Source organism: Notechis scutatus, chromosome 5 (assembly GCF_049901735.1).
Source record: "Notechis scutatus isolate UNSWTSFEM ecotype Mainland chromosome 5, rNotScu1.2, whole genome shotgun sequence".
NCBI classification, from domain to species: Eukaryota; Metazoa; Chordata; class Lepidosauria; order Squamata; family Elapidae; genus Notechis; species Notechis scutatus.
This window is the reverse complement of record NC_142013.1, coordinates 43,310,132-43,325,486: the sequence shown is the minus strand read 5'-3', so window position 1 is coordinate 43,325,486 and position 15,355 is coordinate 43,310,132. Positions and strand designations below refer to the sequence as shown.

General features: G+C 36.5%; 1 protein-coding gene across 2 annotated transcripts in view; it reads right to left on the bottom strand.

Moving 5' to 3' along the window:
- Positions 1 to 15,355, bottom strand: part of GBE1 (1,4-alpha-glucan branching enzyme 1) — a 134,217-nt gene that overhangs the window by 16,132 nt on the left and 102,730 nt on the right. For both annotated transcript variants that reach the window (XM_026664094.2, XM_026664095.2), the window contains exons 13-14: positions 11,642 to 11,826; positions 10,762 to 10,892 (exon numbers count right to left, since the gene is read on the bottom strand). In XM_026664094.2, the coding sequence (XP_026519879.1) occupies positions 10,762 to 10,892; positions 11,642 to 11,826 (316 nt within the window). The remainder of the gene's footprint in view (positions 1 to 10,761; positions 10,893 to 11,641; positions 11,827 to 15,355) is intronic.

Here is a 15,355-nt window from a genome sequence, read left to right as displayed (position 1 = left end):
TTCAGTGGGTACAAATTAATTTAGCACAATATTCCCTATTCATAAGGGAGATTCTGTACCTTACTGACATTAAGAAATTAGTATCTGCTATCTCAAATCCATATATAAAACTTTCTTGGGGGAATATAGACTAATGTTTATTCTCTTTTTTTCTTCTTTGCTTTTGATTTGAGCTTGCTATATTTTTTGTATTATGTAATTTTTTTCAATAAAAAGAAAGAAAGGATCAAACAACAACACCCCCCACCCCGTTATAGTATCAACTGCTCTCTGTTATAGCACTAAGGCTCTGCAGTTCTTGCTGTGACACCACTAAGAAAAGAAGGAATCATGGTAGCCGCCCTTTCTTATGCCATATAAGGAAAATCTTGTCACAGATTGAACACTGACATTAATCAAAAGATTTTCTACTGCCTCTCTGCACCTATATTAACATATACAGACATATAACAAATCTGCACCATTTTCACTGTGTGTTGACGTACTGTTTCACCTATTTCAAATTATTCCAGTCAGGTATCTAGGCTTTAAAATGCCTCTGTGCAAAGTAAAATGTCATTTTGTGAAAGGGGCAACATGCCATAATCCAAACGCAGAAGCAATCACATATGCAGATGTGCAGGAAGTTTTCCTAGGGAAGTTAATTTTGACTGTATAAGACTAATAATCCTAGACATTGAAATGCAGAGGACAATTCCATTCTTTGTTTTAGAATCTAGGCCATCAGTTCACACAAGTACACATTAATATACACATTAATACAGTTATCCTCCAAAGATAATGTACAAGCCATCAGTCAGTTGGTTGAGATGGGAAGCTACAGAAACTAAACAAATAAATAACAAAATAAATAAATCTTAAGGTAGTTTTTAAATACTATTTCCATTGCCTTTGACTAAAATTTCAGTCTCCTAAAGCCTGACCTAGAACAGTGAAAAAGTCTACATATAGCATATTTAAAATGATCCCTAATTACATTATCATAAACCTCACAGGAACCTACAGGTGTAATTTTATTTTTGATGGCTTTTTCAATACAGTACCAATAAACACATTGTCTATCTCATTGTGGTTTATGAATGTAAGACTAATGCCTGTTCCTATTTAAATTCTAAATATATGCTTGATTTTATCATTTGTTATTGCTACAAAAAATCTGTAATTTTACATTTAAATTTACTGAGCAAGTGTTCTAGTTTTCCAAATTTTAAATACATATACATACATACAATACACACACACACACACACACACACACACACACACACACACACATATATGAAAATAATAACTGAGAGAGCAGTGATCACTCTATACTATTTGTACCTTCACTATTTCTCAGCATATTTAATGAATTTGGGGAAAAATAATCAAGAGAATTTTGAAATGAAAATATATAACCATGGATGTTTAGTTGAAAATGTCCCCCTTTCTCAATATAACCTACCTGACCAAAGTCGTTGTTGAGAAGCAAACTGCAAAATATACTGTTGTATATTACTTTCCTGAACTCTTGAATGATAAGTGCAGTATCAGTTAAAGAAAAAAAAATCCTTAACTTGGGGGCTATTTAAATCTCTTATATTAGCTCAAGCAACAAAAGGAACATTAATGGTGATCAGCTTGGAAACTAATGTGTTATCTGTATTGTGTTCAGTACCAAAATAGCAGAACCAATGACCCTTAATACTGAGTGATGCTAAAGTGAGAATCTGACATTATTTATCATATTTCACACTTAATTATTATGTTTTCAGTATATTTCTGAACAAATTGAACATGAAATCAGCTTCTCACATACAAATATAATAATTATATTCATGAGTAATAATTATTCATGAAGATCATGATGTCGCATGATTATTTTAGAAATTCTGAGGATTATTGCAAAAGCAATAGCATTTATCAAGGATTTTGTGAAAAACAAACTAGTTTCCATATACTTTATGGACTGGTTAATATAAACATTTATCAGAGTATTTAAAAAGCAATTGCTCTTGTCTATTACAGATAAAGTAGTCTTATTTTCTAAGCCAAACTACCTGTAACACAATACAAGAAATGGCCTAATACCAAGGATATACAACTGAACATGATACAGTGATACACTTGGCCATTAACTTTTCTAGATACAAGAAAATTCTTGTTACTCAGTGAACCAAGAGTAGTTGAATTTGCTTCAGTAAACAACTAAGTGCCAGCCTGATATTTTCATTTTACAAATTATATGAGAGGGTAAAAAAACTTTTATCATAGCTACTGGGTTAATGCTTTTATTGCTGGTCTGTGACTGTAAATTCAAATTAAATTTTAGATTTAAAAATATTTTTTCTTAACTAAGTTAAATTAAAACATTAAATTAAAATTAAAATTAGCTTCTTCTGAACAAGTTAAAGTTTTGAAAAGACGACAAAAGTTAGGCTTCAATATATGAACAAGATAAAATCATAACTAGCGGACTTCCGGTTTGAAGGGCTTCGGCAACAGACAGAAGTCCGCGATCGTGCGCGGTTTCTGTCTGGGCTTGCTGCTGGAGCGCCCCGAGCCGGCTGGTTTTGGGGCTAAGCCACCCCGTAGAGGTGGTGAAGAGGGGGGAGACCGCCAGCAGGGTCAAGGAGAGCTGCATCTCTCCTCTTCAGCTGGCCATTACTCCCTTTCCCGAAGGTGCTAGCAGCGGTGGTCAGAAATGGCCACCACAAAGAATTCGACCGGAAAAGAACGTGCAGGAGGAAGATAAGAAGTGAAAGTTTTGGCTGATCGGGTTAAATTGTAAAAGCAACAACCAAGGTACCCTGGAATTTAAACTTACAAAAAATAACATCGCTCCCAAAGAAGAGTCGGAAACAGCGAAGGAAAGTGAAAAGGGAAAGGTTTGGCTTTTTTCTTCTTCTTCTCTCTCCTTCCCTATACTGACAACTAAGAGACTTAAATAAGAAATCGGAAAAATCCACTTTGACATCAATAGGCAATTAAGCTGAAAATAAAACAAAATGCCAAAGGGATAATAAAGATTTCTGGACATTAAAGACTTTCTTTTTCATAAGCAGGAAGGGAAAAGAATAAGAATCTAAAGTAAAACTTCAACAAGACTTCTAAAAGATACATTTTAACTGAAACTTTGCAACTAAATAGTAACCCCAGGAAGAGAAAGTGAAAAAAAAAAGAGCAAAAGAGAAACAGCTTGCGTGTATTTGGATTATTTGGTGATTTTTGGATTTTTGGTTATTATATTTGAATGACTAAAATCAATCGGGTGGTTGTTTAAAAATTTATACAATGGCACCACTTCTGGATGAATTGAAAATGGAACTTAAAAAGTACAAAGAAGATGCACAAGAAGGGAAGGGTTCTTTTGGCTTTGTTTTTCAATTCTTAGAAATGGAGATTTGGAACTATGAGAAACAACAAGAAAAGACTGCAAAACAAGAAGACTGGGACAAAGAAGAAGCCATCTTTAATGAACAAGTAATTCTATGTGGGGAAGAAAAAGGAAAGGGGGGAAAGAGAATGGAGAATTTAAGACTTAAAAAAACAACCAAAGAAAAGAAAAATAATTCGAAAAATAAGTATAATACTGGAAAGCAACAGAAAAGGGGAATACAGAAGAGAGAAATAGAGGTAGAGAGACAAGGGGGTAAAAAGGGGAGAGAAGAAGAAGAGAGGGAAGAAGGAAAGGAAAAGAAGTTACAAAGGACCGGAGCAAGATATAGAGAAACAGGACCTATTTAGAGATAATGGGTGAAAATCTAACTGAAAAAGGGATTCTGTAAAGGTACATAAGATTGTATTGTTATATTAGTAATAGAAATAACTTTAGAAAATTGGAAACAACGTATGATTAAAATGAGGGATAAAATAGTTAGTGTAATTTAGTGAAATGTTTGTGAATAAAATAAATGAAATAAAATACATGAGAAAATTGAATTAGGAAGGAACGGGAACATTTTAATTAGTCAATGTTTTATAAAATATAAGTGAAGAGGGGGGGGAAATTAACTATGGAACGTTTATAATTCTTCCCATAGAAGTATGATATTTAATTGAAAAGTAATGTTAAAGATGTTAAGACTTTAATGAATATTAATATTAATGATAGAATTGAATTGGAATGGATTGTTGTTTTAATTATATTATATAGTTATAATTTTTTCTTTTTTTTTAAGAATACAGTGTGTATTTTAAGAATGTACCAAGCAGAATCTGAATGGAAGTTATGTATTATATTGAATGTTACAACTTTAGGGAAAAGATATACAGGCGTCATACTCCAATCAGTAACTACAGGAGAAATTTTGTTTAATGAGAAAAGATAATAGATAATTGAAACAGGACAGACAAAAAATATAAATACAATGATTTGAATTGAGATGAGATAATTAAAATAAAATTGAGAAAATTAAAAGGGGGGAGAAGCTATGCAGATATATAAAACAGTAATAAGATATGGAATAGAATATAAAAATGAGCATGAACATGAATTTGTGTCTGTACAAAGAAATGTAACCCGGGATTATGCTGCTTTCAAAAAAGATGTTTTATTTGTATTTTTTTTCTCTTTGTGAAAACTCAAATAAAATTTACAAAAAAAAAAAAAAGATAAAATCATAACTAGCATGCATACATGTATATATTTAGTTACTGATATATGTAGAAAAAGTCATAATTACTCTAGTGTTTTCTCCCTATGCTACTTAATTTCTGGGAAAAAATAGTTACCTTTTTTCTTCTATAGAAACCTTTCCTGGATAGTTTAAGGGAAGTTGAAGAAAAACATTTTATTATTCTGTTTTTAAAGAAAGACTGAACTGATTGTGGCAAACGAACAAAAAACTGAACCAAAAAAAAACAAAACCCCTACATGAATTTAATAAATTTTATTTTATTTATATCCATTTCCTTTTCCTCCATGAAACTGAGGATAAATAATTTAAGGATTTCTCAGGTAGCTCCCAGTTTTTATCTATATCCTATCGCCTTTGCAAGTATAAAACATTGAGAGTTTTGTAGCAAAGAGAATGGAAAATTAGTCTTTGGCTGATATAACAATAATATTGACTGATACTGCAGTAATATGCAAAGAAGTATAAAATATTTGGCTTGCAATTATATCTCTATCAATGTATATATATTGAAGAGATTTATTTGAAGTAGCCTCAGATTTATATTGATGCCAGCCACAGGAGCCTAGAATATTTAATGGGTTTTCTGAAGAAATAAATATATTGAATTATGAGAAGGAGGAAGAGATGAAAACATTGTTCAAAGAAAGTATGCAAATATTACATTTTCAGAAAATCCCAAGCTTTCTCTTATATTTGTATAGTTATATACTTGTGATTGTACATAAGTAATTACAAACTAATAATCAGTGTACAATCTACTATCAAAAATAATCTTCCTATTAAAAAGGGTATTTGAATAATACTGCAAAAATGTTCATATTTTAATAGTATTAACTGTAACAGATTAAGCATTTTGATGAAAGTTGGCATTTTGTGATCTCAAGTTAAATTATTTGTCTTCATTTTATGTAAAGATTGAATTCTAATAACTAAGGACACTTACATAAGTGCACTTCAAAGCATAAACAAGCAAGAAACTCAAAGAGACAATTTTGCCTTGGGCAATCAGTCTCTAGTGACTCATTCCAAGTGACTTTGTTTGCTCACTAGAAGCTCTAGGTGCATCTTACAAATGTAAGGGAACTTTAATTTGATTTTTAAAAGATGGATGTTATCTGAATGTTGATGTTAATCTTCTCAAGATTTCAGGGCACATCAACCATTATTTACATTGCTATTGAACTGACATATTCTTCCATTCTTGTATGAATCTGCATTAGTACATCTTTGTTCAACCTGTTAAAATTGTTTTCATGCCTTATATATAATATGAAAATCTAAGCGTATTGCATCTTTACACATATTAGGATAAAATAAAAGTCTACTTAGTAGTCAATGAATAACTTATTTACACATTATAGGCTATTCTTCTGAATTATCAACCAATGTAAACACCACAGTGTGATGTATATAAATGAGATAGAATCATACTGAACTACATTCTTTTTGATGTTGATTTGTCAAGGCACTTCGGGACACTATAAATGGGTTACCAATTACATAAACCATATGTATCTTTCTTTTCTAGTCCTAATTATTGAGTCCTTTTAGTGCTTTCTACCTTTCCTTTGCCCCAGGCAGACAGTAGCACTTTACTGTGTTCCAGTAATATCTTAAAATATTTATAAATTCCTTAAAATATCCAACCTAGAATTAAGAAGAAAATTCCTGACCATGAGAACAATTAATCAGTGGAACGCCTTTCCTCTGAAAGATGTGGGTGCACCATTACTGCAGTTTTTCAAGAACAGAGTTAGTCCAGAATAGTATAGAGACTTCTGCTTGGACAGGGACTTAGATTAGAAGACTTCCAAGGTCCCTTCCAACCCTATTACTCCATGTTCTATGTTTTATCCTCCATTGCTGTCCACATAAGCTTTTTTTTTAAAGGTCAATTTGTTGTTTATGAGACATACATGTGTGTGTTGAAACTAGAGAGAAAAGATATTAGCTATCCATTCCCAATACTCAGTTCATCTCAATTAAATCATTCTCATACAGGTCTAGGCTAACAATCTCCACAGATAATAAAACTTACTTTAAGATCTATGCTGTGGTTTGCCAGCAGCCTAAACAGACAGCAACGGAATCAGACAGTGGGGAAAAACAGGGACCAATCAGGGAGTCTGGAGTGGACTCAGAGGGTCCTGCATCCGATGCAGAGATGGGGCCAGGACCAACTGGGAGTGGGGTGCTGCCTCCGGAGCCTGGCAGTGAGGCAGAGGACCCAGGGGAGCCTGTTCCCAGTGCACATGTGTGCAGAGCAGCTAGAAGGTGAGAGCAGCTGAAACAAAAGGGGCGATTTGAGAGTAAGGCTGGGAAGTGATTGTCCCTCCCATAAGGTATAAAGGATAGGCAAAGATGATGAAACCTTTGCAAGAAACAGTCATTCATTCTGTTCAGATTCAGTCTTGAAGCTCTTTGTACTTCGGTTGGTTTTGTTCTAGTTTATTTGACACTTCTGTTATTGGCAGCACTTCACAGGAAAGAAAGGTGGGTGCTTATCTCGAGGCACTGTTTGAGATTCATTACCAGCTGGGAATTATTCTGACTTTGAAATGTTCTAAGCTTGAAACAGCTGTTCCAATTTTCCAAAACAAAATTTATATATTCAGAGGCTGTTTGAAACAAGACATTCATTCTAGAGTGATATGGAACAACATTGCTATTTTTATTGAAATAATTCCCAGCATTGCAATAAAACAAGACTTATTTTTAAAATAAGTGTGTGCGTAATTACAGTTTCGGAAACCTTGGTCAGAACAATCTATATGAACATGACATTTATGTTGTTTATTTGTAACTGATAGGAAGGGATCTTTCCTCTGGATTTTTAAAAATATTTGTTTCACAATGTCATCATACTTCCAGTACCCACATTTCCCAATAAATACTCTTTTAAAATTTGATTTTATAGGGTATGCATTAATGGGTGGAAAACATAAGAACAAGAATTTAAGTTTTATATTTGCGATAGGTGGTATCATTAACTTTGGACTATACTTCCACCAACAATTATCATGGATCTCCAACATGTCTACCTTGAGTTTATCTGCCCTTGGCTACTACTGCTATGTAGTTGTTTCTGTGAGACCCAACTGAAGCTGCCATACCTAAAAAATAAAGCTGGCACATAAGGAGAGTAAACAAAAGCCAGGAATTTTGTCTAAAATGTCCCTTAGAGGAGGTAGTTAAGAAGGAACCAAGTAGCTAAGGAAACAAATGAATTTTTTTTTATATGAACCAGACAAAAGAAGTTGGGCCTGACCACATGAGAAATTCCTTTCCAAGTCAGTCCCATCAATAGCTACAAGACTTGAAAATCAACAAGGCAAGTGTAACTGCCAGTGTTGTGAATGAACAACACAAGAACTTTGGAGGTCAAAGGGATTCCTTAACCCTACCTATTCTTTGAGTCCCCTTTGGATTTAGACTTGGCAATTTCCATCTCTCTGGCTGGTACCCAGCAGCATAGTTGAGAAGGTCATGCACGTGGGTGACAGTATGTGTGGGTGACAGAGAGAAAGGACAAATGCATTTTATAACAGTAAAGTGTTGCTGTTACTTTAAATTTATTAGGACTCCATGTATCCCACACAACTAGTTGTGCCTCAATGTTTGATTGAAAGGGTTTGACTGTGTCTGTTCACAAGGGCTGTGTGTGGTTGACCATAAGCAGAACCTGGAAGCACATGTAATACTTCCTGGAATATTTACATTCCCTCTAACTTAGAAATCATAGAATGACTACTTCTACAACACAATGAAATTGTTTGAAGTAGTCATGGATGGAAATAAAGATCCTCTTCATGCTGAAGCCAGTAAGGCATGGAACAGAACAGGTCTAAAATTATTCTGACTTTGAAATGTTCTAAGCTTGAAACAGCTGTTCCAATTTTCCAAAACAAAATTTATATATTCAGAGGCTGTTTGAAACAAGACATTCATTCTAGAGTGATATGGAACAACATTGCTATTTTTATTGAAATTACTTCAGTAATTATGGGCTTTCCTGAGCACAAGATTAGACTTTTATTAGTTTTATAATACTAGTTTTATAAACATTTATAATAGTTTATTTTTCCTAATTTTCCAGTTTAGTCAATGCAGCAGCATAAATAATAATGTAAAATTGCCATTAGTTCAATTAACTTTGGTGATGTAGATGAAGTGCTGGGAAAATGCAAAATTACAACTGCCTGTCTCAAGACTGAAAGCTATTGTACATTCTATCCTAACGTAGAGGACGAGCTCTGCTGAAATTGACTCCGACTAAAATATATATATTATTGTTGTTAGTTGCGAAGTCGTGCCCAACCAATTGCAACCCCATGGACAACATTCCTCCAGGCCTTCCTGTCCTCTACCATCTTCTGGAGTCCATTTAAGCTCATGCATACAGAAAAATATATACAAATATATATCCACAGAAATAATATTCATACATGCTGCTAATAGCGTTGAGACTAGGTATGGTGCAAATGTAAATACTACTAGCACTAAGCCAATTTTCTGAGTATTGGTATGTATGCATACAAGTAGTCCTAGACTTATGACCACAATTGAGCCCAAAATTTATGTTGCTAAGCGAGACAGCTAAGTGAATTTTGCTCCATTTTACAATCTTTCTTGCTACCATTTATAAGTGAAACACTGCAGTTAAGTTAGTAGCACAGTTGTAAGTGAATCTTGTTTTCCCAGTGACTTTGCTTGTCAAAAGGTTGCAAAAGGTGATCACATGACCCCAGGACACTGCAACCATCATAAATACATGCCAGTTGCCAAGCGTCTGAATTTTGAATACATGATTGTGGGGGTGCTGCAATGGTTGTAAGTATGAAAAACAATCATAAGTCACTTTTTTCAGTGCTGTTTGTAACTTCAAAGATCACAAAATGAATGGTTGTAAGCTGAGGACTACCAGTACAGGCACCCTCGATGCATGTTCCTATGTATTCATATAGAGCTGTGGTGGTGCAGTGGCTATAATGCAGTATTGCAGGCTACTTCTGCTGACCACTGATGGCTGTTCAGTTCTCACTGGCTCAAGGTTGACTCAGCCTTCCATCCTTCTGAGGTGGGAAAATGAGGACCCAGATTGTTGGGGGCAATATGCTGACATTGCCCAGAGTGCGCTATATAAAGCACTATGGGCAGGTATATATTGTAAGACTAAGTGCTATTGCTAAATAATATCCTAATTAAGGAACTGGATATTCAGCCAGACAATCAAGCAGTAAGCAACAGCCTAATCAAGGAACTAACAGCAGATGCTACTTTTGTGCCTTTGTGTCCTTTTAAACAGCTTTTCTGCTTTTTGAATTCTGTCTAATCTTACACCTTATTGTAAACATAAGGTAAAACTGTGGACAATGGTTGATGAATTCTAGGTTCTCGTTTCATTTATTCATGGTTTGTTCCAGTAGTACTTTTTTTGTCAGATTATTCTGGTAGCCTAATATTTGATGTGGATCTTATTAATTTGGACGCTGTCCAAACCAGCATGATTCTCCTAGTTCATGTTATTCTTATATTTGAGATAGATAGATGAAATCTAAAGGGTCTCTGTCCAAAGACCTGATAAGGTAGGTACCAGCTAGGATTTGAACCTGTATTGAAGGCAGTCCTCTAACCACTGCACTATTCAGCTGAAATCTATATCTATATTTATATCATCTATATATCTTTTTTATTTTATAGCTATATTTGATTTAAACAATATTTTGAAATAGAATGAAGGTGTTTTTGTCACCTTTAAGAATTATATTTAGATTTGGTTCTATAACTATCCAATATTTTTTTTATAAAAAATAAATTTAAGTTGTAGTATACGTTTAATCTTTTACAGATATATTACACACACATAGACACACACAACACACATGCATATATGTTAAAAATAGTCATTGACTGTTTTCTTTGAGACCAATTATCTTGTCTTCCATAGAAATATCACTTTGAATAGTGTATACCAAAATAATGTGAACATTTTATGGGATTCATTATCAAAACTAAGAGACCTATCTGTATGCCAAAGTAAATGTAAAAACAGCAGAGGACGATGTCATCCTCTTCCATAAATTATCATTCATTGCAATATACGAAACAAAATATAATGAGATTATAGAGAAAAGGATATTTTCCTGGTTTTTCTACACCTACTCGATAATCGGTATAACTTTGAGATGGATGAAAATTAAATATAAATAGAAGATTTGCCCTTTCATAAGCAATAACTTTGTTTAATTCATGCTTTTCACTCACATATGCCTGCAAGGAATAATATAAAAGTAACATTATATACTGTTTAATTTGAACACAAACTTCATAGAAACAAAAAATATTTGCCAGGAAACATCTCCATGAGTGTCCTTGAAGAACTTTTTGTTTCTCTCTGCATCTCATGCAAACAGAAGGCATTAATACACTTCATTGTGCCATTAATTTAAATTACTTAAGTTTAATATAATTTTGTATTGAATTAAACATTCATTACATTTACTAACTGAAATAAGTAAGCATATGGTTTAATTTAAAGTTAACAAGATTCTTAAAGTTTAATTTAAAGTTAACAAGATTCAGTTACATTTACTAACTGAAATAAGTAAGCATATGGTTTAATTTAAAGTTAACAAGATTCTTGATGATCACAAGAAACAAAAATACAATAATGTATCAGAAAGTGAAACATTTTTGTATTTCATACTTGTATTTATTGCAAAGGAAATTCTCACATATTTAATCAATAAACCTGTTGAAAAATATGAATGGATTTAGCTCGATATAACTTTTTAAAGGCATGTTTTCCAACAAATCAAATTGAGGAAAAATGTTATCTTGGATATAAAATTTTAGAATCAAGACAAATAATTTGTTTGAAAGAGTCTTAAACAAATATGCAATATTAATAAAGTGACTTTCTTAATTATTTTAAAATGCAATTTTTTTCTGATTAAAATGCTGAACATACATACTGCTGAAAACTACTATATAACATTTTAAAATTTTATATACTTTACCGGAAGTGATGCAAGCCAGCCAAATTTTTCTTCCAATTTATTCATATCTCTGTCAAACACATTTAGGAATCTATAGCGAAGAAGGTGATCATCAGATAAATTAAACTGTCTCCTTGCATAATGGTAGCTTTCATTATTGCCTTGTCTAGGAAAGTCTAACCATTCTGGATGTCCAAATTCATTACCTATTTAAAAAAAAAAACATGGAAAGACATGAACAAGAAATGGATCTTCGGTAAATATCCTTGGAAAATGTATTTAAATACAGTTGCAAAACAAAACCCTGAAACAATGTTTAAAGCTGTTATTTCAATGTAAATGTTAAAATCTTAAAATTATCTATAATATTTTACTTACTGTAAAAAGTTGTGTTGCTAGACACTAAACAAATTGAGCAAGTTTGTACTCCTCAACAACTCAATGACTAGGAAAGCAATTTAAAAATTATTACTGCAACCTATTTGTCATTATACACTGCTCAAAAAAATAAAGGGAACACTTAAACAACACAATGTAACTCCAAGTCAATCACACTTCTGTGAAATCAAACTGTCCACTTAGGTAGCAACACTGATTGACACTCAATTTCACATGCTGTTGTGCAAATGGAATAGACAACAGGTGGAAAGCATAGGCAGTTAGCAAGACATCCCCAATAAAGGAGTGGTTCTGCAGGTGGTGACCACAGACCACTTCTCAGTTCCTATGCTTTCTGGCTGATGGTTTGGTCACTTTTGAATGCTGGCAGTGCTTTCACTCTAGTGGTAGCATGAGACGGAGTCTACAACCCACACAAGTGGCTCAGGTAGTGCAGCTCATCCAGGATGACACATCAATGCGAGCTGTGGCAAGAAGGTTTGCTGTGTCTGTCAGCGTAGTGTCCAGAGCATGGAGGCGCTACCAGGAGACAGGCCAGTACATCAGGAGACGTGGAGGAGGCCGTAGGAGGGCAACAACCCAGCATCAGGAACGCTACCTCCGCCTTTGTGCAAGGAGGGACAGGAGGAGCACTGCCAGAGCCCTGCAAAATGACCTCCAGCGGGCCACAAATGTGCAGGTGGCTGCTCAAACGGTCAGAAACAGACTCCATGAGGGTAGTATGAGGGCCTGATGTCCACAAGTGGGGGTTGTGCTTACAGCCCAACACCGTGCAGGACTTTTGGCATTTGCCAGAGAACACCAAGATTGGCAAATTCGCCACTGGTGCCCTGTGCTCTTCACAAATGAAAGCAGGTTCACACTGAGCACATGTGACAGATGTGACAGGGTCTGGAGATGTCATGGAGAACGTTCTGCTGCCTGCAACATCCTCCAGCATGACTGGTTTGGCAGTGGGTCAGTAATGGTGTGGGGTGACATTTCTTTAGGGGGCCGCACAGCCCTCCATGTGCTCGCCAGAGGTAGCCTGACTGCCATTAGGTACCGAGATGCGATCCTCAGACTCCTTGTGAGACCATATGCTGGTGTGGTTGGCCCTGGTTTTCTCCTAATGCAAGACAATGCTAGACCTCATGTGGCTGGAGTGTGTCAGCAGTTCCGGCAAGATGAAGGCATTGATGCTATGGACTGGCCTGCCCGTTCCCCAGACCTGAATCCAATTGAGCACATCTGGGACATCATGTCTCGCTCCATCCACCAACGTTGCACCACAGACTGTCCAGGAGTTGGGGGATGCTTTAGTCCAGGTGTGGGAGGAGATCCCTCAGGAGACCATCCGCCACCTCATCAGGACCATGCTCAGGCATTGTAGGGAGGTCACACAGGCACGTGGAGGCCACACACACTACTGAGCCTCATTTTGACTTGTTTTAAGGACATTACATCAAAGTTGGATCAGCCTGTAGTGTTTTTTTCCACTTTAATTTTGAGTGTAACTCCAAATCCAGACCCCCATGGGTTGCTAAACTTGATTTCTATTGATAATTTTTGTGTGAGTTTGTTGTCAGCATGTTCAACTATGTAATGAACAAAGTATTTAATAAGAATATTTCATTAATTCAGATCTAGGATGTCCTATTTTTGTGTTCCCTTTATTTTTTTGAGCAGTGTATATTAAATTTTTTGAGGAAAGCAGAGTTGAAGTAAATCAATCAAGATGACTTCCTACAAAATATAATGGATCATAGAAGAAATTGACCAGACCATGACAAGTTTGAACTAATTATTATTCACAAAGACACCCCACTCTATTTTATGAAAAAAATAAAATAAAGAAGCATTTGCTAAGACATCGTCTTTTGCAATTCTCTCCAGTTGAAAATCTTAGACCTGTACTCTACAAGAGGTAGGGAATGAAGTTCCAAATAGTTAATATAAAAATGGTTTTCAGGAGTGGTTTTGCCACCTTCCTAGGACTGAGGAAAAGTGACTAGCCAAGGTCAGCAAGCTGGCTTTATGCCTAAAGTGGGAGTAGATCTCCCAGTTTGTAGGCTGATGCCTTAATCACTACACCAAATTCATATATTATTAACCTTAATCATTGTGTTGACAGCCTACATAACATGAGATTTATGTTTTTTCTATAAATATATTTTGCATATTTTTTTCAAAATGGTAGCATCTGTGGCTTTAGCTATAACATGATCATACCTGTAAGTAAAATGTATGACATCACAACAGTATCTTTTTCCCACTTGATTGTACCAAAAAGAAAACAAAACATTAATTTGTGTGTTTCTGTTTAGACCATATAGTAAATGATGGAGATTTGATATAATACCGTGTTTCTCCAACAATATGGGCTCCCCCAATAGGAAGTCCCAGCATGCTTTATAGGCATAAAATCAAATTAAGCCCCTCCTTCCAAATTAAGGCCTATATTAAACATGCAAAATGGGGGGGAATGGCGGGGGGCTGGCCGTTAGGAAGTACTTTTGTTGCATACCTGGATATGGTGCTCCCTGCATTGACCTTGTCGTTGATGGGGCACTTCGTATTGGGAGACCTTCCGCCACCGTTGCTTTCCCTTCTCCCCATGCTGCTGCGGCGTTTAGAGCAACGCTGTGGCATTTGGCGCAGTCACATGCAGCCAGCCAGGGCTCCTCCCAGCAACCGGAGCCCGGCGGAGACACTTGGCTTCAGGTGCTCCTGTCGCCGCCTTCTCTTCGCCTTCGAAGGCAAAGCAATTCTTTTAAAAACGTTGCCCTACTACCGGTATGACAAAGATTCCCCTGCCCGAGAGGGCAGCCCAACCCCAAGTGGGGAGGCGAATCTCCCAGGGCCGCAGTGCAGGATTGGCCCACCCCGGGAGAAGTGCCCAGCCGCCATCCCTGCCTGGCGTCGGGCAGAGTGCGAAGAGCTTTGCCTGGGGCACCCAGTGCAGCTGACAGGCGGGCCCTCCTGCCCGCCGGCGGAGCTCTCACCAAGGCAGCGAGCGCCTCCCCACTGGACCCTCTGCTCATCCCACCAGGGCTGCGCCAGAGCCGTGTGGGCTGGGCAGAGCTGGGAAAGTGAGCCACGGGTGCGCGCCTGCCTGCCAACCGAAAGAGCCGGGCCGACCTGAGCTTGGCTTCCTTCCGAAGTCCCTCCAGCCCAAACCCAAAGGGGCCACCGGGAGAGGCTGTCCAAGGCCCACCTCCATAGTGCCCACCTGTCCGCAGACAGGGAGGTGAGGCGATGGCAGCGCTGCTTCCCTGGCCGGCAGGTCCAGCGGAGAGAGCCCGAAGTCGCCCATCCTTTCCACCCCTCACCCAGCCCGTCCCCACGCATCTCCAA